At 43.6% G+C, this 26,969-nt stretch overlaps 1 protein-coding gene across 3 annotated transcripts in view; it reads left to right on the forward strand.

Annotated features, from left to right (window-relative positions):
- The first annotated feature begins 252 nt into the window (after positions 1–252).
- Positions 253–26,969, forward strand: part of LOC120395903 — an 89,870-nt gene continuing 63,153 nt past the window's right edge. For all 3 annotated transcript variants that reach the window (XM_039520710.1, XM_039520709.1, XM_039520711.1), the window contains exons 1-5: positions 253–494; positions 960–1,049; positions 3,074–3,181; positions 6,066–6,150; positions 23,555–23,616. In XM_039520710.1, the coding sequence (XP_039376644.1) occupies positions 327–494; positions 960–1,049; positions 3,074–3,181; positions 6,066–6,150; positions 23,555–23,616 (513 nt within the window). In that variant the 5' untranslated portion in view covers positions 253–326. The remainder of the gene's footprint in view (positions 495–959; positions 1,050–3,073; positions 3,182–6,065; positions 6,151–23,554; positions 23,617–26,969) is intronic.

The raw sequence follows: 26,969 nt of genomic DNA on the forward strand, positions 1-26,969 counted from the left end.
AACCAACCCACCCGCCGGCCGGGGTACGGGACCGGCTGCCCGGCCCTGGCTAGCGCCTTGCTGCGGGGGCGGGGAGCGGCCTGGTGCCGGCGGCCCGGGCAAAGCCGGGGTGAAACGTTCCCTGCGCCGGGGTGTCACCGCAGGGGGGCCTAGATCAGCGGAGGTGGCGAAGCTGGGGGGTGTGGCTGTCGGGAGGCCTCAGTGCAGCTCTCCCCCCTCCTGCGGCCCCGCCCTCCCGGTGCCATGGAAACGCGGCCTGTTGTCCCCAGCGCGGCGGGCCGCCTGGCGCAGCACGGGGCTCCGCGTGGCCCGTCCGGCCGCCTTCCATGGACTCGGCGAGGGCCTACTGCCTCCCGCAAGTCCCCGCCTCGAGCCCCGCCCTTTCCTTCCCCTCTTCCGCGGCGGCGGCGGCGGTCCTAACCCGGGCGCGGGCGCGGGCCGAGGCGCAGCTGCGCTCCGCGGTAGCCTGCGAGCGGGCCATGCGCTGGAGCGAGGTGACTCCGCCCGCCTCCGCCAGAGGGCGCTGGGCAGGGACTGGGCGGCATGGGGGATCCCCCCGCCCCCCAAGGCTAAGCAGCGCCCGGCTGGGTCGGGGCCGGGATGGGAGACAGCGCCCCCCTGCCGCCCTTTCCCGGGCTAAGCAGCGCCCGGCTGGGTCGGGGCCGGGATGGGAGACCCTCGTTGGGAAGGGGTGTCTTATTCACATTAGATATGCAATAAGTGTTCTTCATCCCAGCCACAGCAAGTAACCCAGGACAATGATAACTTTGCTGTGGCACTAATCTGTGGCTATTTGTGCTCTGGCGTGTGCTCTCCTAGGCAGATGAGGTTGAGCCTGGTGTCCAGAGGAGCTGAGTTCAGCTTTTGCACTTTGCAGTGCTTCTCATTTCTGACTCACAAAAACTCCCAGTCCGATGCTGGCTTTAAGTCATTTTGCCATTTATGTTTTTTGCTTTCAGGTTGTTGAACATTATACAGCACTCTTGAAAACTCTGAGCAAAGAGGAACTTCCTAAAGACTTTGAGCCTGGGCCTTACTATTCACAACTGGTAATTTTAAAAACATTTCTCAGGTGACCAGCAGGATTGTTAGCTCTTGCAATGTTATTACAAGTCTTCTAATAGATGGTCTTTATTAAAATCCCAGCTTCTGAAGTGATGTGATTATGTGAAAATACCAGCTTTCATTTAAAAAAAAAAAGTTTGTCACGTTTGCAGAGAAAATTGGAACCCTAAAGGCTCAATTACCAGAAGGCAAATAAAAAGAATCATTTAAAAAAAGTCTCATGACTTTTAATTCAATCACATGATTTTGGGAGACTTTGCTCATGACTTTTGAACACTCAGGGTTGACAGTACTGGAAAAATGTTGTTTTACAAAATGATACAATGGCAGGCTCCAGTTTGGCAATCAGATCTTTGTGGATGGACCCTCGATATCACTAGGGCACTACATGTGTGCAAGAGTTCATCTGGATCTGGTTGTAGGATTGGAGACTTCATTTGGATAACACCAACATGTGAATGTATTATATTTTAAGAACATATAACTGAATTATATGTTTGAGCCACATTTATCTAACTAGATGCTAGGGAAGCTGAGAGAGCATACTGTCTGGTCAGATGAAAGAGAGAAGCAGAGCTGTTAGCTTACTGATGCATGGTTGTGCTGGAGAGCGCAAGGTAGTGGTGGAGAGCAGTGCTAATGTCAGTGTTGTCATCCCCGCCATGTTGACGTATCTGATGGGATGGGCCCTTTGTGCATCAGATAGAGTACTTGGGGGAGAGCTGGTTACAGCCTTCAAAAGGTGCAGTAATATTCCCTCATAGGATTAAATTCTGACCCCATTGAAGTAAATGGTAAAACTTCTAATGACTTCACTGTAGAGTTGCCAACTTTCTAATTGCACAAAACCGAACGTCCTAGCTCCATCCTTTCTCTGAGGCCCCGTCCCCTGCTCACTACATTCCCCCTCCCTCGTGGCTCACTCTTCCCTACCCTCACTCACTTTCACAGGGCAGGGGCAGGGTGTTGGGGTGCAGGAGGAGGTGCGCGCTCTAACTGGCAGTGCGGGCTCCAGGGTGGGGCCAGAAATGAGGGACTCAGAGTGTGGGAGGGGCCAGTGGGAGTGCAGAACTGGTGTTTGGGGCAGGGGCAGTGCATGGAGCTCGGTGGCTCCCCTGCCTAGGAGCTGGACCTGCTGGCTGCTTCCAGGGTGCAGTGTGGTGCCAGGACAGGTAGGGACTAGCCTGCCTTAGACCTGCCGCACCCCTAACCAGACTTTTAACGGCCCGGTCAGTGGTGCTGACCGGAGCCACCAGGGTCCCTTTTTGACTGGGCGTTCCGCTCGAAAACCGGACACCTGGCAATCCTTCTTCACTGGGGCCAGAGTTTTACCATGATGTAGCCCTATTTGTCTGTAACATTGGCTCCAGTGTGCAGCTGCCATATGTTTCTTCATTGCAACTACAAATACTTGTCTTTAGAAACTTGAAATAAATTAATGCAGGTTGGTTATGCTGTTCAGTTGAGGATTAAATCATTTTCTTGGCCAGGCTTATTGCATCTGGCAGAATTTTAGGACGGGGCAATTTGCACCTGTTCTTACCTCTGCAGATTTACAACTGTGCCATTTTATTAATATGAGGCCTGCTTAGTTTTGTGTTCCGTTGCAGTATTTTAAATTAATTTAGGTGATATACAAAATCTCTCTTGTAGCTTATTAGAGGGTCTACTGATTTTTGTAATGTGAAATATTAATGATATTATAGTTCTCTTCTGGACAATGTACTTTAATGTTCCAGATAATCATTGAAGGGCCAGACCTTCAGCTGACGTAAGTGACATAATTCCATTTATTTCAATGGAGTTAAACTAAGAATCTAGCCCGAAATAAATAGTACCTAGGGAGTAGCTGAGGGAATAAATTTGAAATTATTTTAGAATACAAATGTGTGAAACAATTGTCCAAGAGAAATGGTAAAACAAATTAAAAACCAGTCCCAAACATGTTCAGAACCTCAGCAATACTAAAACTTCAATAATAATTTGAGATTCTGGTTGTGTATTTCAGCTATTTGAAACCTATTATCATTTAGCTGTAGCTTTCCAAAGACAGAATCACCATGAGGAAGCAGTTCAAGAGCTTAATAAAGCAATAGACGTTGCATCTATCCCTAAGGTAAAACTGCAGTAGTATTTATAGTTTGTACATTGCATAATGAGTACCTTTTTTATGTAAAAATTCAATCAATGATTAAATCAGAGGAGTGTGCTTTAAGATATACTGTCCTGTGGCTACCTTGTGGTTTTATTATATTATATTATATTTATTCTAAAGTGAATGACAGCTGCATCTTAGAGTTACAGCTACTGTACATCAAAATGAGATCATGCAGTATAATAAACACCACTGCATTTGGAGACTCAGATCAGACAGAGCCACAAATAATCCATTTTCTGAATATATTAGATTATTTTATGCTTGCACATTGCATTAAGCATATTAGAAATTGACCTGTAAGACATCTTTGAATAAAATTAGAGGGTGTTTTAGGTAATGGGAGGGAGGAAGAAGCTGAAATTTCCCATTTCCTACCCTCACAACCTCCACTCATTAGTTTAATTCTGAGCGGTCACTATATTTGAAAATGAGGGATGGACCTTGACTGCTGCAAATGTTGGGACCCTTTATAATTATGAATCAGTGATGTCCTCTACATCTAATGCAGGGGCGGGCAAACTTCTAGGCCTGAGGGCTGCATCGGGTTTCGGAAATTGTATGGAGGGCTGGCCCCCACCTCCTATCTGCGCCCCGGGACTTCTGCCCCATCCAACCTTCCCCGTTCCCTGATGGCCCCTCCGGGGACCCTGCCCCATCCACACTCCCCTGTCCCCTGACTGCCCCGGACCCTCACCGCCCCATCCAACCCCTCCTCTCATTCCTGATGGCCCCCCTGGAACCCCTGCCCCATCCAACCCCCCCTCCTCATTTGGGATCACCAAATTAAATTAATAGGCAGCAGGTTTAAAACAAATAAAAGGAAGTTCTTCATCACACAACGCACAGTCAACTTGCGGAACTCCTTACCTGAGGAGGTTGTGAAGGCTAGGACTATAACAGTGTTTAAAAGAGAACTGGATAAATTCATGGAGGTTAAGTCCATTAATGGCTATTAGCCAGGATGGGTAAGGAATGGTGTCCCTACTCTGTTTGTCAGAGGGTGGAGATGGATGGCAGGAGAGAGATCACTTGATCATTACCTGTTAGGTTCACTCCCTCTGGGGCACTTGGCATTGGCCACTGTCGGTAGACAGGATACTGGGCTAGATGGACCTTTGGTCTGACCCAGTACGGCTGTTCTTATTTTCCTTCCTGACTGCCCCCCCGGGACCCTTGCCCCCTATTCCCCGGACCGCCCGGACCCCTATCCATACACACCCCTGACCACCACTCTGAACTCCCCTGCCCTCTATCCAACCCCCGCCACTATGTGCCCACTTACCGCGCTGCCTGGAGCAAAGAGACTGGGTCAGGCTGGGCTCTGCAGCTGTGCTGCCCCAGGAGCTCACAGCCTCGCCGCCCAGAGCATTGCACCGGCAGCGGGGTGAGCTGAGGCTGCGGGGTAGGGGGGGACAGCAGGGGAGGGGCCGGGGGTGAGCCTCCCGGGCCAGGAGCTCAGGGGCCAGGCAGGATGGTCCCGCAAGCCATAGTTTGCCCACACCTGATCTAATGCCCTTTAAGTTAAGGGCTTGATCCTGTGAGGCCTGAGCACTCCTGTGAGGTGTTATGCTGGAATGTGTGGGCATTGACGACATTCACCACCTCACAGGATTAAGCCCTATAAAGACAAGTAACTTCTTTCCTAATTTTGATGTCTGAATTCCATTTACTAATGGCAATAGGATATTCTAGACAGGGTAACTAATGTGTTTCTGGGATAATTAGTCATTGGGGGCTCGATCCTCAACTCCTGATAACTTCGATGGAAATTGCAGCCTCTCAGCCCCTTGCAGGAGACGCTTTGAATTTAATGGGATCTGACCCTTGGTCTTTGACCTTGTGCTTTATATAATGTAAGGCATGTTATAATTGCACAGGAATCCACCATTTGTCAAAGCTTATTAATTCATAATATTTTAAAATTTAGACTGAGTTTAAAATCGTAAGGAAAAAGCAAAAACTTTTTCTGTGAAATAGTTGATTAAATTCTGTTCCATGTGAATATATGGGTCAAAGTACAATGTTTAGATTAATGTCTGAGATTTCATGCACACCCTAAAGTCTTTCCAATCTAGAAATTTTTGATTGCCAGGATAAATTCTATCTAAGGTAATTGGAAACAATCGTGCCATGCTAGTCATAATTTTTTTTACCACTGGCATTGACAGCAATTGAATTATACTTTAAGGAATAATAATAAATGATTTTGTAAATAGGAAACAATGTGAGTAACAAGCAGTAAAAATAGTCATAAAATTGATGAACAAACTGAAAATTAGACCATTAAAATCCTCTGGCACCGTAGGCTCTAAGTTCACTTGCTCTTTGTTCAGATAATATTGTATAGAAATGGATGCTGCATTTTTTTTTTGAATTTATCTGTGTGATACATCTGTACTTTTTGATTAAACACACTTAATGGTAACTGCACATTGGCTTTGCAGTTCATGTGCAATCTCATTAAATTCCTTCATTTTTTCCCTCCAAGGGAGTAAATTGATTTATATGAGCATGCTGCTAATGTTATAGCTCCTTGTCTAGCCCCTTGGGTTCTAATGTTTTTTAAACTCAGTACAATTATGGGAAACGTTACACTGGAATGATGACATAAATCATCCCCATAGGAGTCTGAGCAGTCTGGGGAATAATCTTATAGAGCCCTGCTGAGGTAAATAAGAAGAGTAATTTGAAATAAATAAAAGACCAATGGTGCTAATGTGGATGGCTCAAGAATATCATTAAGTTCATAATGACAGGTTTGTTTGGTGTAACAATGCTGGATGTTCTGTAAAGTTGCTTTTTAGATAGTACCTGAACTGTAATATTACAATCTTCTCTCCAGATTGCCTGTCAAGTTGGATGTGTTTCCAGAACTTTCCTTCATACACCACTATTTGCGAGAAGAGCGTATGCATATGTAAAATGTGGTGAGACACCCTAGCTCTCTATCTTAACTTAGTAAATAAACATTGACATTCCAAACTGAGAGATTTTTCTGGAACACTTTTGCTCTGCTTTGCACTTTTATTATAATTAGCAGCATGTGGGAAATATTGGGTGAGTCTGGAGATAAATATACATTCACTTAGCTTTGCAGCTTTCCAGGAAAGATTTATGTGCTGACAGCAGGGTGGACTTTAAGGGACAGTAGGGGTGCTCAGAGCAACTTACAGTCTCCAGATCCCTTGAGCACAGTGTGACTTTGATAAATAGGGATCCTAGTGGCCAGCTGCTTACTTGCTGCACTGCTGAGTGCATAGAATTATAGGGTTGGAATGGACCTCAGGAGGTCATTTAATCCAACCCAGACAGATTTTTACCCCAGTTCCCTAAATGGCCTCCTCAAGGATTGAAGTCATAACCCTGGGTTTGGCAGGACAATGCTCAAACCACTGAGCTATCCCTCTCCCCCAGTGAGGGCTTCTCTTCTAAGACTGGCTCTTGATGACAGCCCAGTCCCTTCATCATCTGCAGGTCAGCAAAGGAATAAAAATGCAAGTTTAAGAGGTAAAATGAAAACAATTTTTAAAAGAAATACTTTAAAAGTTTGTAAGCATTTATGCATTTTACCTATACAAATGTGATTGAGTAATTAGAGAATGGAGCATATTTACTATTGAGAAATACTTTACAGTCTTTAGGAACAAAGAGAAAAAAATCCCCAAAGACTAAGTAAACAGCAAATTTAATCCAAGTTTTATCTGACCTACAAAATTCTCAAATTAAAATAAAAATAAAGCATAAAGGAACTTCTCTGTTTCAAGTCAGGAGCTATTGGTGGGGTAGGGTGGGGGGAGAGAATTTAACTATCTGGGCTCAAAGCATCAAATCAAGACCTGTGTAATACAAAGGGATCCAGACAGGAGGACCTTCCCCATAGACCTATTAATTTCAGTGTGAATTGAGGCAGGCATAAAGGTCCATGTGTGGATCCTTTTGTAGGATCTTGGTTCAAAGAAACCCACATTCAGCAAGATTTAATAGCATTTTTATTTATGCATACATAAATAAAAAGTTTAATAATGTTACAAAATAGAGATGTATTTTATTGAATCTGAAGACAACAACTGTACTTTTCCATCAGAGGCATGTGTGGGAAAATGCACTATAACAAATTGCATAACTGAAAGTGTACTCTGCTTATGCAAAAACTTAGGTGTGAAAATGTGCATACTAAATTGCAGGCATGATTTTAGGACTACTTCAGAAAACTTATCTCTAGTACTTTTCTTAATAATTACTGAACTAGTATTAAAACAAGATGTAAACATGTACCATTTGTAACATGGGTGGTCATGCCATTCTTAGAAATGACACCACTTTTCAGCAAATATTGATTTAAAAAAAAGTTCAAGTAAAAAAAATCTAAAATAAATAGTTAAAACATTCACTGTAAAAAGGATGGCAGGAAAACTTTTGGTTTGTGTTTGATTTAAGATATCAATAGTAGATTTTATAAGGGAATTAAAAAGGACTGAAGCAGTTCCAAAAATTTGCAAACAAGGTCTCAACTCATCCCTACCTTCACCCTCCATTGTAGATTTCTAGTTCTGCTTCTCTCTCTCTGGCCCAATGACTATTTATGTATTTATCCACAGTGTAACATTCACTGGCGGGGAGGAGAGAGACAGACACACACGCACACATTCATGCTGTAGTGCAGTAGTTAAGGCCCCACCTGGGCAGTGGGAAACCCAGCATCCAGTCCTCCCGCTCCAGTTGCTTTTCATTATTCATCCACAGTAGAACAACTTCAATAGGAGAAACTGATGGAGCCTCACATCAGAATATCCCATAGCTCAGTGGTTAGAGTGCTTTCTTGAGATGTGAGACCCTTATTCAAATCCTCTTTTCCTCTCAGGTTGAGCTAGGAGTTGAACCTGGATCTCTCACATCCCAAGGCAAGTGCTCTAACCAGTGGGCTAAAAGTTACTGGTCTGGTAGGTGCTTCTGAGCATGTCTACAGCAATGCACATGAATTAGGTGGCTAAACACCTATCTTCCCCTGGTTTGGGAATTTTTGGGGGGCTTAGGTGGGAAATAGGTTCCAGATGCCTAAAAGGAGGGAGCAGTGCACATGCCCAGAGGCAGAAAAACAGGCACAGAGGGAATTTTTACCCTGAAAATATAGATGCCAGGTTAGTTTAGCCACCTACAGGGTTCGGTGAGAATTTTGTGGATTGCAGTGGAGCCAAACCTGGGATTTAGGTGCTAAATCTGGGGTTTAGGTGCCTAAATACCTTTGTTTCTGGGCCTAAGCAATTTCTTGGCTCACCAGCAGCACCTGTTGAAAATATTACAGCCCTGTTGCAAGCCCAGTTAGGCTTGTAATTGGTTGTTTTAGTTGAACAAAACATAAACTTGAAAACAATGCATAACCTTCAATGTATTTTCAGCTCACAGTGAACTCCAGAATGGCATCAAACAAGCAAGCAGTCTCAATAGGATTTTGGGGTTGCCTTGCTTTCAAAAAGAAAACTATATAGCAGCAGAGCAACATGTACATATTCAGATACCCACAGTCACATTCATTGGCTAAATACCCTGTTCTATTTTGATGTGAACCCGGTGATAGTGAATGCACTCAGAAATACTTTGAGACTATATGGGTAACAGATTGTTACGTGAGGTCCTGATGAAATGTAGAGGCAGTGGTGTTTAGTGATTAGGGCACTTGACTGGGGCTCAGAAGTCCTGGGTTCTACATCTACCGCTACCACCAACTTGCTTTGTGACTTTGAAGATGTTGCTTCACTTTTGGTTTTGGTACTTTTGTTTCCCTTCTTATCATTCATCTGTCTTGTTTGTTTAGATTGTATATTTTTCTGGATTGTCTCTCAGTGTGTGTTTGTACAGCCCCCTAACACAATAGAGGATAACACAATTATATCATTATTCGTTATTTGCATTTCAGTAATGCCCAGGGGTCCCAAACTGAGACTGAGGTCCCATTTGCCAAGTTGTCCTGTGACTGGCATCTCTGAATTAAAAAACAGCCAGTTGTGGTTCAAAGATCCATATTTTGCTTTGGTTGGGACAGAGTGAGCAAAAACAACACAAGTATTATCTGGGAATTATTCTTTGTGACTCAAATCCAGTTAAAGCTCACTGCAGAATACTCTTGGGCAGTAAAGGGTCTGGCAATTCCACATCATCTAGGTGCATGTGGAAATTGGGCATATTCTCTTCTTTGCAATTCAGGTTCTGATATCTCCCTCATCACTGTAGTATCTGAATGCCTTCCAATAGTTCCTTAAATGATGTGACTAACATCTGTCATGTGTGGTTCACGCTCTCATCCTTTTCCTTGCGGGAGAATTGTGTGTGCACTGTAGTGGATTATAGTGGTAGAGTTATTATTAATTTTTTTTAAGTAATATGAGTTAGGCTGCACAACTTAAGTTGACGTAAGTTATGTCGCTCAGGGGTATGAATTAGCCAACCCCCTGAGCGACATAAGTTATGCTGATTTAAGTGCTGGTGTAGACAGTGTTATGTAGGTGGGAGAGCTTCTCCCACTGACATAGCTCCGCCACTTGCGGGGGCTGGAGTAATTAAGCTGATGAGAGAGCTCTCTCCGGTCGGCTTAGAGTAGCTACCCAGAGAGCTTACAGTGGCGCAGCTGCACTGCTGTAAACTGTCTAGTGTAGCCATAGCCTTAGTAACATACTCTGCAATGGAGCAGGGGACACCATTATCCATGTTATCTCCTCCAATGAAAAAGCAACAGGAGGTAGGTCAGGGGAAGAAATCTCTGCAAGGATCCTCCCCGTGTCTCTGCATCTGTTCTGGCACCAGCTTCTTGTCTCATTCACTCCTTCTCCCAGCTCAGCCAGACCCTAGGCTGCACAAAAAGGGCTCTGCAAGTTTGGAAAGGAACATTCTAAAGGGGAAACTGAGGTCCTCTTTTCTTGTGGAAGAGGGGAGATTTGCACCCTGAGCTCCCCTCCACGTATAGATCTAGGTATTCTGATCTGGCCCCGTTAATTTAAAATGGCCATTGAAGCCCATTCCAGCATGTTTTAGGGAATTATGGCAGCATATGTTGTCCAGAAAAATCTGTTCTCCAGAGGCAAAAAGAATCACAGAGTTTAAGGCCAGAAGGGACCACCATGTTATCTAATCTGACCTCCTGTATATCACAGGCCATCAACACCAACTAGTACCTGCACACTAACCCCAACAACCAAAATTAGATCCAAGTGTCACAGCCCACAGAAGATGAAACTATTATGCGTCACAGGCAGAGAATAGGAGAGACTGAGATGCATCAATACCAGAGGTCCCTGCCATGGCAGGGAATTGATAAGTGAGATATACGCGGAAACTCCTGGCAAGTGACCCACACTCCATGCTGCAGAGGAAGGCAAAATACCGCTAAGGTTACTGCCAATCTGACTTGGAGGAAAATTCCTTTCCTGCCCCACATCTGGTGATCAATTAGACCCTGAGCATGTGAGCCAGAACCAGCCAGCCAAGCACGTGAGACAGAGAATGCTCTGTGCCACCTCAGAGTACTGGCTCAAACCATCCAGTGTCCCATCTCCAGCTGTTGCAATCTCTGATGCTTCAGAGGAATGAGACAAAAAAAACCAAACCAAAACAAACCCAACAGAATGGGCAGGGTGGGGAGTAGGTAGAGGCCCTTCCCCACCTCTATAGGTGACCAGCTAAAGCCCCGAAGCATGAAATTTTAGGAACATCAGGCAAACCAGAAGATACCCTCCCCCAGGAATGCGGAACCCCGCCCACCATCATTACAGAAAACCCCATACAGTCCCACTCATAAATACATTGATCTCTCTGTTTGTTTACAGTCCGTTTATACTCATTTCTTCATGTGCCAACTTTGTCCTATATCTTAAATACCTCTTCACGCTGCTGTTTGTCAGCTGATGGCAGTACATAGCACAAGGCTATTTCTTTTGTGGAGGATTTGTGATTTTGGCAGCTAATGCAAATACTGGAATTTTGCTCATTTTAACAACACTTTTAAAACTTCCTGCAAGGCTTTTGCTGACCATGTTAACCCTGATATGTATGAAGTAGTTCAGCAGCCCGTGACGGACCTGATGAAAAATCCAGATGTTGTTATTCTGCTGTGAATCCATAGTCATAAAGCAACACCATATAAAGAACAGGAGTACATGTGGCACGTTAGAGCCTAACAAATTTATTTGAGCATAAGCTTTCGTGGGCTACAGCCCACTTCATCGGATGCATGCAGTGGAAAATACAGTAGGTAGATATATATATACACACACACACAGAGAACATGAAACAATGGGTGTTACCATACACACTCTAACAAGAGTTATCAGTTAAGGTGAGCTATTACCAGCAGGAGAGAAGAAAACTTTTTGTAGTGGTAATCAAAATGGGCCATTTGCAGCAGTTGACAAGAAGTTGTGAGGAACAGTAAGGAGGGGAGGAAATAAACATGGGGAAATAGTTTTACTTTGTGTAATGACCCATCCACTCCCAGTCTTTATTTAAGCCTAATTTAATGGTGTCCATTTTGCAAATTAATTCCAATTCAGCAGTCTCTCGTTGGAGTCTTGTTTTTGAAGTTTTTTTGTTGTAATATTGCGACTTTTAGGTCTGTAATCGGGAGATTGAAGTGTTCTCCGACTGATTTTTGAATGTTGACGTCTGATTTGTGTCCATTTATTCTTTTACATAGAGACTGGTTTGGTCAATGTACGTGGCAGAGAGACATTGCTGGCACATGATGGCATATATCACATTGGTAGATGTGCAGGTGAACGAGCCTCTGATAGTGTGGCTGATGTGATTAGGTCCTATGATGGTGTTCCCTGAATAGATATGTGGACAGAGTTGGCAATGGGCTTTGTTGCAAAGATAGGTTCCTGGGTTAGTGTTTTTGTTGTGTGGTGTGTGGTTGCTGGTGAGTATTTGCTTCAGGTTGGGGGGCTGTCTGTAAGCGAGGACTGGCCTGTCTCCCAAGATCTGTGAGAGTGATGGATCGTCCTTCAGGATAGGTTGTAGAACCTTGATGATGCGCTGGAGAGGTTTTAGTTGGGGGCTGAAGGTGATGGCTAGTGGCGTTCTGTTACTTTCTTTGTTGGGTCTGTCCTGTAGTAGGTGACTTCTGGGTACTCTTCTGGCTCTGTCAGTCTGCTTCTTCACTTCAGCAGGTGGGTATTGTAGTTGTAAGAACGCTTGATAGAGATCTTGTAGGTGTTTGTCTCTGTCTGAGGGGTTGGAGCAAATGTGGTTGTATCTTAGAGCTTGGCTGTAGACAATGGATCATGTGGTGTGGTCTGGATGAAAGTTGGAGGCATGTAGGTAAGTATAGCGGTCAGTAGGTTTCCGGTATAGGGTGGTGTTTATGTGACCATCGCTTATTAGCACTGTAGTGTCCAGGAAGTGGATCTTTTGTGTGGCTGAGGTTGATGGTGGGGTGGAAATCATTGAAATCATGGTGGAATTCTTCAAGGGCTTCTTTTCCATGGGTCCAGATGATGAAGATGTCATCAACGTAGCACAAGTAGAGCAGGGGCGTTAGGTACGAGAGCTGAGGAAGCATTGTTCTAAGTCAGCCATAAAAATGTTGGAATACTGTGGGGCCATGCGGGTACCCATAGCAGTGCAGCTGATTTGAAGGTATATGCTGTCCCCAAATGTGAAATAGTTATGGGTGAGGACAAAGTCACCATTTAGTTTTTTCTGAGGCTAACACTGAACTGAATAGAAAATTAGTTCTTAAGAATAATTGTATTTCATTGTAAGGTGTTTCTAGTGTATTTCTGGGTGTACCTTTAAAATTACAGATCACAAAAGATCTGGTTCTCTGAGACAATGATCTAACATAAAAGCCTTTGATTAGTATTGTGACCAGCTTTAGAAACTTTGCACAGTCTGAATTTCGGCCTCCAGGACAGGATGGATTCATTTAAATCACCAGTTTTAATCATGATTTAAACCAGCAACCAGGAAACCTTGATTTAAATAATAAATTTTAATCATGTTTTGCATTTGTACTTTTTAGTTATTTTCATAGACAAAAATTGATTTTTTCATTAGTTGGTAACCATTAAACTATGTTGATTTGCAATTAAATGTAGCCTTTCACTAAATATGGTGCTTCTTTTTGCTACTCAGTAGAATAAACTATATACACCTTTATTTGAACAGTTATATAGCTTAACTTACATTTATTCATTCTTAATTTTTACATTTTTATTATGTTAGGAAAAGGTGAATGATGCATTTCTGATTTACTAGATGTTGATTAATTTTTTTTACTTGTGATTTGTGTCAAGCTCTATTTGGATGAAAATTCAAATTAATTTAAAAATACACAACCAGAATTTTTAAATTAAATAAGTTTCTTACATTTTGATAGATAAAATTTATAAACTTTTTTCTTAAAATATTTTGGTATTTATAATTAACTGATTTATTAAACAGAGGAAATATTATCTGTATTTAATTAACTGAACTGATTATTTCATGTCACTATGCCCTTCAGGGTGTCAGAACTAGTAGATCTGACCCTCTCACATCTGATTTTTATTCATAGACTGGAAAGGAAAACAAGCTTTCCTGCTTTTTCAGCTGTCAATTGGTTTCTTAACTTAATTGAGATCAATTACTAGTTTGTTCTATCTGAATAAACTGAAATGAAGAAAATATTCTCTTTGCTCCTGCAGAAAAGCTGCTGCAGTCAAAAGCTGATTTAGCAGTTAAACGAACTCTGGGTCCAGGTTATAGACTCATAGACGTTAAGGTCAGAAGGGACCATTATGATCATCTAGTCTGACCTCCTGCACAATGCAGGCCACAGAATCCCACCCATCCACTTCTATAACAAAACCCTAGCCTATGTCTGAGTTATCGAAGTCCCCAAATTGCAGTTTGAAGACCTCAAGCTGCAGAGAATCCTCCAGAAAGTGACCCGTGCCCCATGCTGCAGAGGAAGGCGAAAAACCTCCAGGGCCTCTGCCAATCTGCCCTGGAGGAAAATTCCTTCCCGACCCCAAATATGGTGATCAGTTAAACCCTGAGCATGTGGGCAAGACTCACCAGCCAGCACCCAGGAAAGAATTCTCTGTAGTAACTCAGATCCCAACCCATCTAACATCCCATCACAGACCACTGGGCATACTTACCTGCTGATAATCAAAGATCAATTGCTAAGTTAATTGCCAAAATTAGGCTATCCCATCATACCATCCCCTCCATAAATTTATCAAGCTTAGTCTTAAAGCCAGATATGTCTTTTTCCCCCACTACTCCCCTTGGTAGGCTGTTCCAGAACTTCACTCCTCTAATGGTTAGAAACCTTCGTCTAATTCTTAACCAATGATTTCCAACAGTTCAGTGGTTTGACTTTCTTTAAAACTTTGGCAGCAAGTGTGTACTGCTTCATGTTATTTTTTGTATTTAAATTGTACCATAGAATCTCTATGGATGGATAATTCCATGCTCTAAAAATAAGAATATAGCAGTAGGGATATATTACTGACCACCTGACTAGGTGAAATGACTAGTGACTGTGAAATGCTCAGGGAGATTAGAGAGGCTATTAAAATAAAGAACTCAGTTAAAATCCCCCATTATTACTATCTTCATATTGACTGGGTACATTTTACCTCAGGATGGGATGCAGAGATAAAGTTTTGAGACACCTTAAATGACTGCTTCTTGGAGCAGCTAGTCCTGGAACCCACAAGAGGAGAGGCAATTCTTGATTTAGTCCTAAGTGGAGCACAGGATCTAGTCCAAGAGGTGAATATAGCTGGACCACTTGGTAATAGTGACCAAAAATTTAACATCCCTATGGTGGGGAAAACACCGCAGCAGCCCAACACTGTAACATTTAATTTCAGAAAGGGGAACTACACAAAAATGAAGTTAGGTAAACAGAAATTAAAAGGTACAGCGCCAAAAGTGAAATCCCTGCAAGTTGCATGAAAACTTTTTAAAAACACCATAATAGAGGTTCAACTTAAATGTATACCCCAAATTAAAAAAACATAGTAAGAGAACCAAAAAAGTGCCACCGTGGCTAAACAACAAAGTAAAAGAAGTAGTGAGAGGCAAAAAGGCATCCTTTAAAAAGTAGAAGTTAAATCCTATTGAGGAAAATAGAAAGGAGCATAAAGTCTGGCAAATAAGTGTAAAAATATAATTAGGAAGGCCAAAGAAGAATTTGAAGAACAGCTAGCCAAAAAGTAATAACAAAAAATGTTTTAAGTACATCAGAAGCAGGAAGCCTGCTAAACAACCAGGGGGGCCACTAGACGATCGAGATGCTAAAGGAGCACTCAAGGATGATAAGGCCATTGCGGAGAAACTAAATGAATCTTTGCATCGGTCCTCACGGCTGAGGATGTGAGGGAGATTCCCAAATCTGAGCCATTCTTTTTGGTTGACAAATCTGAGGAGCTGTCTGTAACCGTACTTAGAGTCATGACATAACGGGAAGGTCCTCTGGCTGGAACCCATAGTAGAGGGCGGGCCTGGGTTCCTCCCAACTCCTGATCAAACACAGGAGAAGTTGACCCAGACTGTGGGGAAAATCACTGAGGTGTGCAAATATGCCAAATAAGTGCAGGACCCACCAAGGTAGAGGAGGAACTTTGTCACAGGGTGAACAGTGAGGTGGCAGAATTTGCAGATGATACAAAACTACTCGAGGCAGATTGCAAAGAATTGCAAAAGGATCTCTCAAAACTGGGTGACTGGGCAACAAAATGGCAGATGAAATTCAGTGTTGATAAATACAAAGTAATGCACATTGGAAAACATAATCCCAACTATTCATGATGGGGTCTAAATTAGCTGTTACCAGTTAAGAAAGAGATGTTGGAGTCATTGTGGATAGTTCTCTGAAAACATCCACTCAATGTGCATCAGCAGTCAAAAAAGCAAACAGAATGTTGGGAATAATTAAGAAAGAGATACTTTGTCTTATTATCTATTATATTGCCACTATATGAATCCATGGTACACTCACATCTTGAATACTGCGTGCAGATGTGGTCGCCCCATCTGAAAAAAGATATAGTGGCATTGAGAGAGGTTCAGAAAAGGGCAACAAAGATGATTAGGGGTATGGAACGGCTGCCATATGAGGAGAGATTAATAAGATTGTGACTTTTCAGCTTGGAAAGAGATGACTAAAGGGGAATATGATTGAAGTCTATGAAATCATGACTGATGTGGAGAAACCAAATAAGGAAGTGTTATTTACTCCTCATAATACAAGAACTAGGGGTCACCAAATGAAATTAACAGGCTGCAGATTTAAAACAAACAAAAGGAAGTATTTTTTCCACACAATGCACAGTCAATCTGTCGAACTCCTTGCCAGAGGATGTTGTGAAGGTCAAGACTATAACAGGGTTTTAAAAAAAAAAGGACTAGATTAGTTCATGAAGGATATGTCCATCAATGGCTATTAGCCTGGATGGACAGGGATGGTGTCCCTAGCCTCTGTTTGCTAGAAGCTGGAAATGCATGATGGGATGGATCGCTTGATGATTACCTCTTCTGTTCTTTCCCTGTGAGGCACCTGGCATTGTCCACTGTTGGAAGACAGGATACTTGGCTAGATAGACCTTTGGTCTGACCCAGTATGGCCATTCTTATGTTCTTAAATTAAATGCTTTTAATAGATTACAATAAGTTTAGCCCTTGACATTGACAACCTATTTCAAATTTAATTTTAAATAGGTTTATTTAAAAAAAAATCCCTGTATTTAAATTTAAAGGTATAATTTTTTAAAAAACCTTTTTTAATCACCCAGCTCCAGGATGCAGTTTTAAATAGCCATCCATGGGGAACTTAAGGTCAACAGGAAGTTGTTTATCCATTTCTCATATGCCTCTTCTATTATCTCCTACCTGCACTGCAGTGCTTGATGTGTCCAAGTTTTTATCCAACAGGAATTAAAACTGGCTGTTACTCGCCCGATTCAAGATGTGGTGACCCAGTAGAATTCTACTTTCAATAATTAGATATTTTCAGGACTATGAACAAGCTTTTGCTATCTTTTGTTCAGAAGTTCCTAGCATTCCACAGACCCAAACATCGTGGAGTCTCACAGAGGCTTGTCTTTATAATTCTTGTCTTGGAGCCTGTCAAGCCTGTATTTCTGTTGCGAGACCTGCAGTTTGAGCATTGACAGCTGACCTCGGGGGTGATACCCAAATGATTGCCTATATATACACATGCATTTCTATTACATTTTCACATTGGTATCAGAGTAATCAAAATCTAGGTTTTAAATTCCATTTCAGACTGGTTCAGCCACATTGAAGTACAATAAGGATATACAGTTTCCTGCATGCTAGATGCCCAATTTAAGGCATTTTTATTTAGTTCTGAAATAGCTCATGATGGACATTGGTGCTGGTATAGCAGGAGCCACCAATATATTCTGAACTCTTTGGTAGCTCCTGTGGAGGCACTGGGATAAGAAGCTTACTGCAAAGGTGCAGATTTATAGAACTATGGTTTTACCAACTTTATTGTAAGGCAATGAAATGTAAACACTGAGGAAGGGTGGCGAGTGGTGGATTTATGTTTTTTTTTTATTTTTGTCATCTTTGTCAACTGCTCCACTTAAGTGGCAGGACAAGATCCGAACCCAGAAACCACCCCCATCATCACTGGTTCAATTTTGGCAGTTTCTTGATATGGACATATTGTAGGGTGGAAGACGAGCAACTTGTGAAGTGTTTACCGAAGAATTCTGCTACATGGTGGGTGATCACAGGGTCACCAAAAACTTCAGTAGTGTGATAAGATTGCCAGTGACACAGTCTGAACATCCAGCCAGACCGTCTGAAGAACTGAGCTAGAGATCAATCTGGGTGTGCTCCATCTGCAAGAAGGCTGTCCCCCTTTGGGATTTGCCTTGATAATGTCATGTGATATTGGAATATCTGCCATCTTGACATTGGTTGGTTGAAGGAAAACATACACAGAAAAGCCAAGAATGGACAGCATGCAATAGAAAGAGAGAGCAGAGAAACAAGTTAATTAGCAACCTCTAAAGGAAGTCAGAGTAGATACTAAAAGCATGTGGAGTTACTGAGGCCTGCTCTATACTACGCGTTTAAACCGGTTTAAGGAGCGTAAAACCGATTTAACGCCACACCCGTCCACACTAAGAGGCCCTTTATATCGATATAAAGGGCTCTTTAAACTGGTTTCTGTACTCCTCCCTAACGAGAGGAGTAGCGCTAGTATCGGAATTACCATATCGGATTAGGGTTAGTGTGGCCGCAGATTGACGGTATTGGCCTCCTGGTGGTATCCCACAGTGCACCACTGACCGCTCTGGACAGCAATCTGAACTCGGATGCAGTGGCCAGGTAGACAGGAAAAGCCCCGTGAACTTTTGAATATTTCCTGTTTGCCCAGCGTGGAGCTCCGATCAGCACGGGTGGCAATGCAGTCCGAAATCAAAATAAAAAAAGAGCTCCAGCATGGACCATGCGGATGTGATCGCAGTAAGGGCAGGCAAATCTGTTCTATCAGCGCTCTGTTACAGAAGACGAAATTCAAAATCATTTTTAAAAAATCTCCACACAGACGCCATAGCAGGGACTCAGCGCACTGCTGCGTGACAAGCGTAACGGAAAGCCAAAGAATCAAATGGACGCTCATGGAGGGGGGACTGGAGCAGGGACTGGAGGACTCAAGCTATCCCACAGTTCCTGCAGTCTCCGAAAAGCATTTGCATTCTTGGCTGAGCTCCAAATGCTTCTAGGGTCAAACACAGTGTCCGCGGTGGTTCAGGGCATAGCTCGGCAATTTACGCACCCCCCACCCACCCCCAGAAGTGAAAGGGAAAACAATCCTCTCTTGACTCTTTTACATGTCACCCTATCTTTACTGAATGCTGCAGATAGACGCGATGCTGCAGCAGTCAACACCAACATCCTTCCCCCCCCCGCCATGGGTGGCTGATGGTGCAATATGGCTGATATCCATCGTCATCATCAGCCTATTGGCACATGGGGCAGTGCAAAAGGACTGGTAACCATGCCGACTAGCATCAGTGAGGTCAATCATGGGTGCCTGTGTAAAAAGCTCCTGATTTTTCCTGGTAGATGGTGCAGTATGGCTGGTAACCGTCTTCATCATAGCAACAGGCTGCTGAGATCCATCAGCCCCCGCCCTTCATGTGTAAAGAAAAGATTCAATTGCCCCTGGACTAGCAGAGGGATGCTGGGCTCCTCTCCTCCACACTGCTTAATGTCCTGTCTGGACTATCATAGCAGCTGGAGGCTGCCTTCCACTCATTTCTCAATAACAAGTCACTGTGTCTTATTCCTGCATTCTTTATTACTTCATCACACAAGTGGGGGGACACTGCTACGGTAGCCCAGGAAGGCTGGGGGAAGAACGGAATGAATAGGTGGGGTTGTTGCAGGAGCACCCCCTGTGAATAGCATACAGCTCATAATTTCTGCTGGATCTGACACAGAGCAGCTGTGCTCTCTGGTTCTATGATACAGTGGTTCTCTAGTACACTTGCCCATATTCTAGGCAGGACTGATTCTATTTTTAGATACCAAAAAGGAGGGATTGACTCAGGGAGTCATTCCCAATTTTGGCTTTTGCGCCCCTGGCTGATCTCAGCCAGGGGCACTTATGACAGCAGCAAATGGTGCAGTGCAAAAGGACTGGTAACCATGATCATCTTATTACCAATTTATGGTATGGTAGATGGTACAGTATGGCTGGTAACCATCTCTGCTGTCATGCAAAAGCATGCTGCTGTGTAGCGCTGCTGAATCGCCTCTGTCAGCGGCATCTAGTACACATACGGTGACAATCACAAAAGGCAAAACAGGCTCCATGATTGCCATGCTATGGCATCTGCCAGGGCAATCCAGGGAAAAAAGCCGCGAAATGCTTGTCTGCCGTTGCTTTCCCAGAGGAAGGAGTGACTGACGACATTTACCCAGAACCACCCACGACAATGATTTTTGCCCCATCAGGCACTGGGATCTCAACCCGGAAATTCCAAGGGGCGGGGGAGGCTGCGGGAACTATGGGATAGCTACGGAATAGCTACCCACAGTGCAACGCTCCAGAAGTCGACGCTAGCCTCGGACCGAGGACGCACACCACTGATTTAATGTGTTTAGTGTGGCCGCGCGCACTCGACTTTTATACAGTCTGTTTTGCTAAACCGGTTTATGTAAAATCGGAATAATCCCGTAGTGTAGACGTACCCTAAGAGAAGCTATAGATAGTCTTCCATCTAGTGCAGGGGTTGGCAACCTTTCAGAAGTGGTGTGCCGAGTCTTCACTTATTCACTCTAATTTAAGGTTTCGCATGCCAGTAATACATTTTAATGTTTTTAGAAGGTCTCTTTCTATAAGTCTATAATATATATCTAAACTATTGTATGTAAAGTAAATAAGGTTTTTAAAATGTTTCAGAAGCTTCATTTAAAATTAAATTAAAGTGCAGAGCCCCCAGACCAGTGGCCAGGACCCGGACAGTGTGAGTGCCACTGAATCAGCTCGCGTGCCGCCTTCGGCACGCGTGCCATAGGTTGTTTACCCCTGATCTAGTGAAATTCAGTGTAAAGGGAATTTTCTTTATGCGAATTAGAGACCAGTTTGTCACAGGTAGCTCCTGCTGAAGAGTGGTGAAAACAAAATTCTATCAAACTCAAAATCTTTTCCCATTTGCAATGTTTCTCTGAAATTCTGCTCATCATTGTGTAATGTGAGATGCCATTTAGCATTGTTTAGGTTGTCTAATATGATCAGAGGTACAGATAGCTCCTGGCATGGCCTCCCACAGCTCCCAGTGGCCACGGTTTGCTGTTCCCCGCGAATGGGAGCTGCGGGAACGGCAAACCGCAGCCACTGTGAGCTGTGGGGGGCTGTGCCTGCGGACTGTCAATGTAAACAAATGTCTTGCGACCTGCCAGCGGATCACCCTGATGGGCTGTTTGCTGATCCCTGTCCTAGTACATTCAGTATAATTCCTAAATATCACAAATGGTCTAATCTTCCTCCGAAATGTACTCGATCTGTGAATGAATTTAGTACTCTATATGCTGGAATTTGGCTTTTAAAACACTGATAAGCGGTGTTATTTCAGCTCTCAAAACACATGGTAGTTATTTTTATCAATTTTGCCTTAAAAACACCCAGCTGAAGATTTGCAAAAATTGAGTGACATCCAGATTAACACTTGGTGTCTGATGAAAATTTAGGGTAAATAATAGAGGAATATTGGTGTGGGGGGGTTGTTTTATCTTTAGTTTAGTATTGGTAAACTGATGCATACCTGATTTTTGTCCTTTTTTTAAAAAAGGGGTTCAGTTAAATAGAAGTGAATTGGTTTGTGATAAGTGGAATTGACCTATCACTTCAGCTGTTAGACCCCTTCTCTTTAATCTCTTTCTGTAACAGAGAAGGTCATAGCTGTGAAGGTGAGTTCTGAAGCCAAGCTTATGCCTTCAAAACAAATTCATTACTTTTTAATCAGGGCTTTGAAGCTGTGCTCCGGCTCCGCTCCAGCTCTAGGCAAAAACCTGCTGCTCCGGAGCTCTTCCGGGCTCCAGCTCCAGGCTCCACTCCGAAGCCCTGTTTTTAATGCGTTCTCTTCGTTTCTGAAGGCAGATAGCCCTTGTTCATAAGGATATATTGGAGAAATGTTAATGGAAAACCTTTAAATTCCTCAGGATTGATGCAAAAATGTTTGATTGTACTATACCAAAGCAATATTAAGCATCATTTAACTCTTTTTTATATTTTTATTTTTTTTCTTCAGTGCATCTCCCAAGCCCAGTCTGCTGTTCCCTGCAACAGCCTCCTAAACTCTGCCTAATACTCTCTCTCATCCCAAACCCTGTCACCCTTCTCATACAACCCCTTGTTCTCAGCAGTTGCCTATTTTGAACAGGAGTGGGTAATCCAGCAGACAGTGGATGGCTGAGTAGAGACCTTCTCCACCTGTGTCAATGTAATGCACTGGCAGAGTGTGGGTTATGTCCCCCTCTACTGGGTGTTCCTCTAGAATATAACAGCCTATCACTGCTCCAGATAGTGGAATTACAACTTTAGTTGTTGACCCCACACATTTCTGAAAATGGGCATCTCTGACTGTGCTCACTGCCTGCTCCTTTGTAAGCTCCCATCCTTCAACATGCACATGTTCTGAATGCCCAACCAGCCCGTTTGAAAATTATCAACATATGCATTTCTTGTTTGCACCCAGGATGTACCTGTATATAAGGATTTATGCCCACATAAGCCTCTTATTCTTATGTGGTTTGTTTTTCTTACCTATCTCACAAGGGTTTTGTGCAGCTTACTGGGTAAAAATGTGAGACATTTGCAGAGTTTCTAATAGAACCCAGGAGTTATGGTTCCCAATTCAGTGCTCTAACAGCTATACGACACTACCTTTCATGTGTCCATTTGATTATGTGGATCATAATTTTAGTTGATATCCCAGTTACACTTTTAAAAATAAATAGGCTTCATCTCTGCTCAATACTAAGAGAAATATTACTCACCAAACTATCATTAAAAGCCAGAGACGTTAGAAAAGTTTTCCTGGCAGTTATTTTACACCTCTACCTCAATATAACACTGTCCTTGGGAGCCAAAAAATCTTACCGTGTTATAGGTGAAAACACGTTATATCGAACTTGCTTTGATCCGCTGGAGTCCGCAGCCCCGCCCCCCCCCCACCCGCTGAGCACTGCTTTACTGCATTATATCAGAATTTGTGTTATATCGGGTCATGTTATATCGGGGTAGAGGTGTAGTTTTAATTACTGAATAATCACCATTTCCCATATATAATAGAATCTAGTGTGTCTCCATATCATTTCACAAATTGTGGCCTCAAGGCCAGCATGACAGCTTCATGGTATTCTAGTGTAGTTGCCCACAGGGAGTCTGAGTTTGTGTCCTGACTGAGTTCACTGTTGAATGCTCTGGTGGGCAAGGACAAGAAATGTAATGTGGACTCAGTGTTCTCAGCCCTTATGGAGGTATAAGTGTCTTATATCACTATCCACTGAATATGTCTGGCCAACCACAGGAGTAGCTTTGGACAGGTGATTGAAGGAGCCATCATATCAAGCTTTCTTCATCTAAGGCAAGGTCAGAGCAATGCAGGGTCTTTGGAAGGGCATAGAAGAAGAAGAGTGATTCCAGAGGATCCTGTCTAGAAGATGTCATAATAACAGTATTAGTACTACATAATGGTGCTATTGCATTTAATGCTTTGGTTTCTTTATGAAATATAGCTGGTCATAGAAAAATGATTCTTAAACTTTTATTTTGTGCTCTTTTTTTCTGCATTTTAGGTCATATGAAAGAAGCAATAGATGATGCTAACAAGGCTGTTGAGTCAGACCCTTTGAACCCTGTAAGTAATAGTGACATGAACTGGCCCCTAATACACATTGTACATGGTTTTATTCATATGTAATTTTACTCTTTTCTGGGAACTGTGCACAAAGTTAGTCTGTGCTAACATATCTTATTCCTGTTACCTCATTTTTCGCCTTGAGACTTTGTGCTGACTTGCTTGTCTCGTCCACTTGTTATAGCTTGATATTTTGGTGCCTAAACCCAAGATTTAGGCCATCAAGTGCCTGTTTTAGGTTTCACTGAGATACACAAAACCTCCACTCAGCTGCCACCTAGCCCTGTAGGCATCTAAACTCAGTGCTTAAATTTTCTGGGTAAGAGTTCCCTAGGTGCCTATGTTTCTGCCTCTGGGCATGTGCACTACTGCCTCCCTCTAGGCATCTGGATACTGGTCTCCTGTGAAGCCAGAGAGTGATCCAGAAACCAGGGGAAGATAGGCACGCCTCTGTCTGTGTCACCTGTGGAGCCCAATCTGGTAGATGTACTTAGACTGATTACTGGATCAGGTCCCATTCAAAAGTGTGCGTGTGCATGCGTGTATGTGTGCATGCGCACAGGTGTGCGCCTGCCTTATAATGTTTAGCCCAGTGGTTAGAGAACTGTCCTGACATGTGGGAGACCTGAGTTCAGTTCCCTCCTCTGCCTCAGGGGGCGAAGGGATTTGAATAGGGGTCTCCCACATCTCTCAGGAAAATATCCTAACCACTGAGCTATGGGTGTTCTGATTTGAGGCTACCTCAATGTCTCTTGCTGAAGCTGTTCCACTTTGGATAAATACTTCAATCATCAATGAAAAAGAGAGAAACTCTATAGCTTGGTGGTTAGGGCACCCGGCTTGGAGGTGAAAGACCTACAGGTCATTCCCAGGCCCACTGACAGCAATTCTAGGGCCAGTGCAAGAGCCGAACCTAGCGGGGGGACAGGGCCCGGGGCAGAAGTGATGAATCCGTCACTTCTGGGACTGCCTGTCACTCCCAGGCATGCACGACCGCTCCAGGCCCTGAGCATTTGTGGGGACCCACATGCCGTCACGATTGGCCAGCGTGGTAACACGCATAGGAGCCCTGTGGCCTGCCCGGTAAATTTAAAAGGGCCTGGGCCCCTGGGCAATTGCCCCATTTCCCGCCCCACTGTCGGCAGGCCTGGCCATTCCCATGCTGCAATGGTTAAGTATTTATCAAAAGTGGAACAGTTTCAACAGGATAGAGGATAAAGGAGCCCCACATCATAAGAACATAAGAATGGCACTACTGGGTCAGATCAAAGCTCCATCTAGCCCAGTATCCTGTCTTCCAATAGTGGCCAGTGCCAGGTGCCCCACAGGGAGTGAACAGAACAGGTAATCATCAAGTGATCCATCCCCTGTTGCTCATTCCCAGCTTCTGGCAAAGAGAGGCCAGGGACACCATTCATGCCCATCCTGGCTAATAGCCATTGATGGACCTATCCTCCATGAATTTATCTAATTCTTTTTTTAATCCTGTTATGGTCTTGGATGTCACAACGTCCTCTGGCAAAGAGTTCCACAGGTTGACTGTGCGTTGTGTGGAAAAAATACTTCCTTTTATTTGTTTTAAACCTGTTGCCTATTAATTTCATTTGGTGACCCCTAGTTTTTGTGTTTTGAGAAGTAGTAAACAACACTTCCTTATCTACTTTCTCTACACCAGTCATGATTTTATAGACCTCAATCTTATCTCCCCTGAGCCCTCTCTTTTACAAGCTGAAAACTCCCAATCTTATTAATCTCTCCTCATACGGAAGCCTTTCCATACCCCTAATAATTTTTGTTGCCCTTTTCTGTACCTTTTCCAATTCCAATATATCTTTTTTGAGATGGGGCGACCCCATCTGCACACAGTATTCAAAATGTGGGCATACCATGGATTTATTTAGAGGCAACATGATATTTTCTGTCCTATTATCAGTCCCTTTCTTAATTATTCCCAGCATTCTGTTTGCTTTTTTGACTACCGCTGCACATCAAGTGGATGTTTTCAGAGAACTATCCACAGTGACTCCAAGATCTTTCTTGAGTGGCAGCAGCTAAATTAGACCCCATCATTTTATATGTATAGTTGGGATTATGCTTTCCAGTGTGCATTACTTTGCATTTTATCAACATTAAACTTAATCTGCCATTTTGTTGTCCAGTTACCCAGTTTTGAGAGATCCTTTTGTAGCTCTTCGCAGTCTGCCTGGGTCTTAACTATCTTTAGTAATTTTGTGTCATCAGAATATCCCCAGCTTAGTGGTTAAGAACATGTTTTGGGTGATGAGGAAGAACCCTGTTTAAATACTCCCCCCCCCCCACTTTAAGGTGGAGGGGAAAATTGAACCTGGGTCTCCCTCATCCTAGATGAGCGTTCTAACCACTTGGATAAAAGTTATAAAGTGTGGGGCAAAGGCAGCACAACTATCATCATATATTCCTCTGGTCTTTTTGTGTGGAGAGAGGACGGCAACTAAGCCCTGGTCTACACTACGGGGCTAGGTCGAATTTAGCTGCGTTAGGTCAATTTTAAAATGAATGTGTCTACAATAACCAACATTAAAAGGACCTAAAGGGCTCTTAAAATCTACGTCTGTACTCTTCCCCGGCAAGGGGGGGAGTAGTGCTAAAATCGACCTTGCTGGGTCAAATTTGGGGTAGTGCAGACGCAATTGGCGGTATTGGCCTCTGGGAGCTATCCCAGAGTGCTCCAGTGTGACCCCTCTGGACAGCACTTTGAACTCCAATGTACTGGCCAGGTACACAGGAAAAGCCCCGGGAAAATTTGAATTTCATTTCCTGGTCAGCATGGCAAACTCAGCAGCACAGGTGACCATGCAGTCCCCCCAGAATCGCAGACAAGCTCCAGCATGGACCGAAAGGGAGATACTGGATCTGATTGCTTTATGGGGAGAAGAATCTGTGCAGGCTGAACTCCGATCAAAAAGAAGAAATTCTAATATATATATGCCAAAATTGTATAGGGCATGGTGGACAGAGGCTATAACAGGGGGACACAGCAGTGCCATGTGAAAGTTAACTAGCTCAGGCAAGACTTTCAAAAGACAAAGGAGGCAAATGGTTGCTCTGGGTCAGAGCCCCATGCATGCTGCTTCTGTGATCAGCTGCATGGTATTCTAGTGGGGGACCCTACCATGACCCCACCACTGTCCATGGACACCTGCAAGGGGAGAGTCTCACGCAACAGGCAGGAGGATTTTGTGGATGAGGAAGAGGAGAAGAATACGCAGCAGGCAAGCGGTGAATCCATTCTCCCCGGCAGCCAGGACCTTTTCACCCTGGAGCCAATATCCTCCCAAGGTGGGATCCCCGACCCTGAAGGCGGAGAAGGCACC

The sequence above is a fragment of the Mauremys reevesii genome, linkage group 1 (assembly GCF_016161935.1).
Source record: "Mauremys reevesii isolate NIE-2019 linkage group 1, ASM1616193v1, whole genome shotgun sequence".
NCBI lineage: Eukaryota > Metazoa > Chordata > Testudines > Geoemydidae > Mauremys > Mauremys reevesii.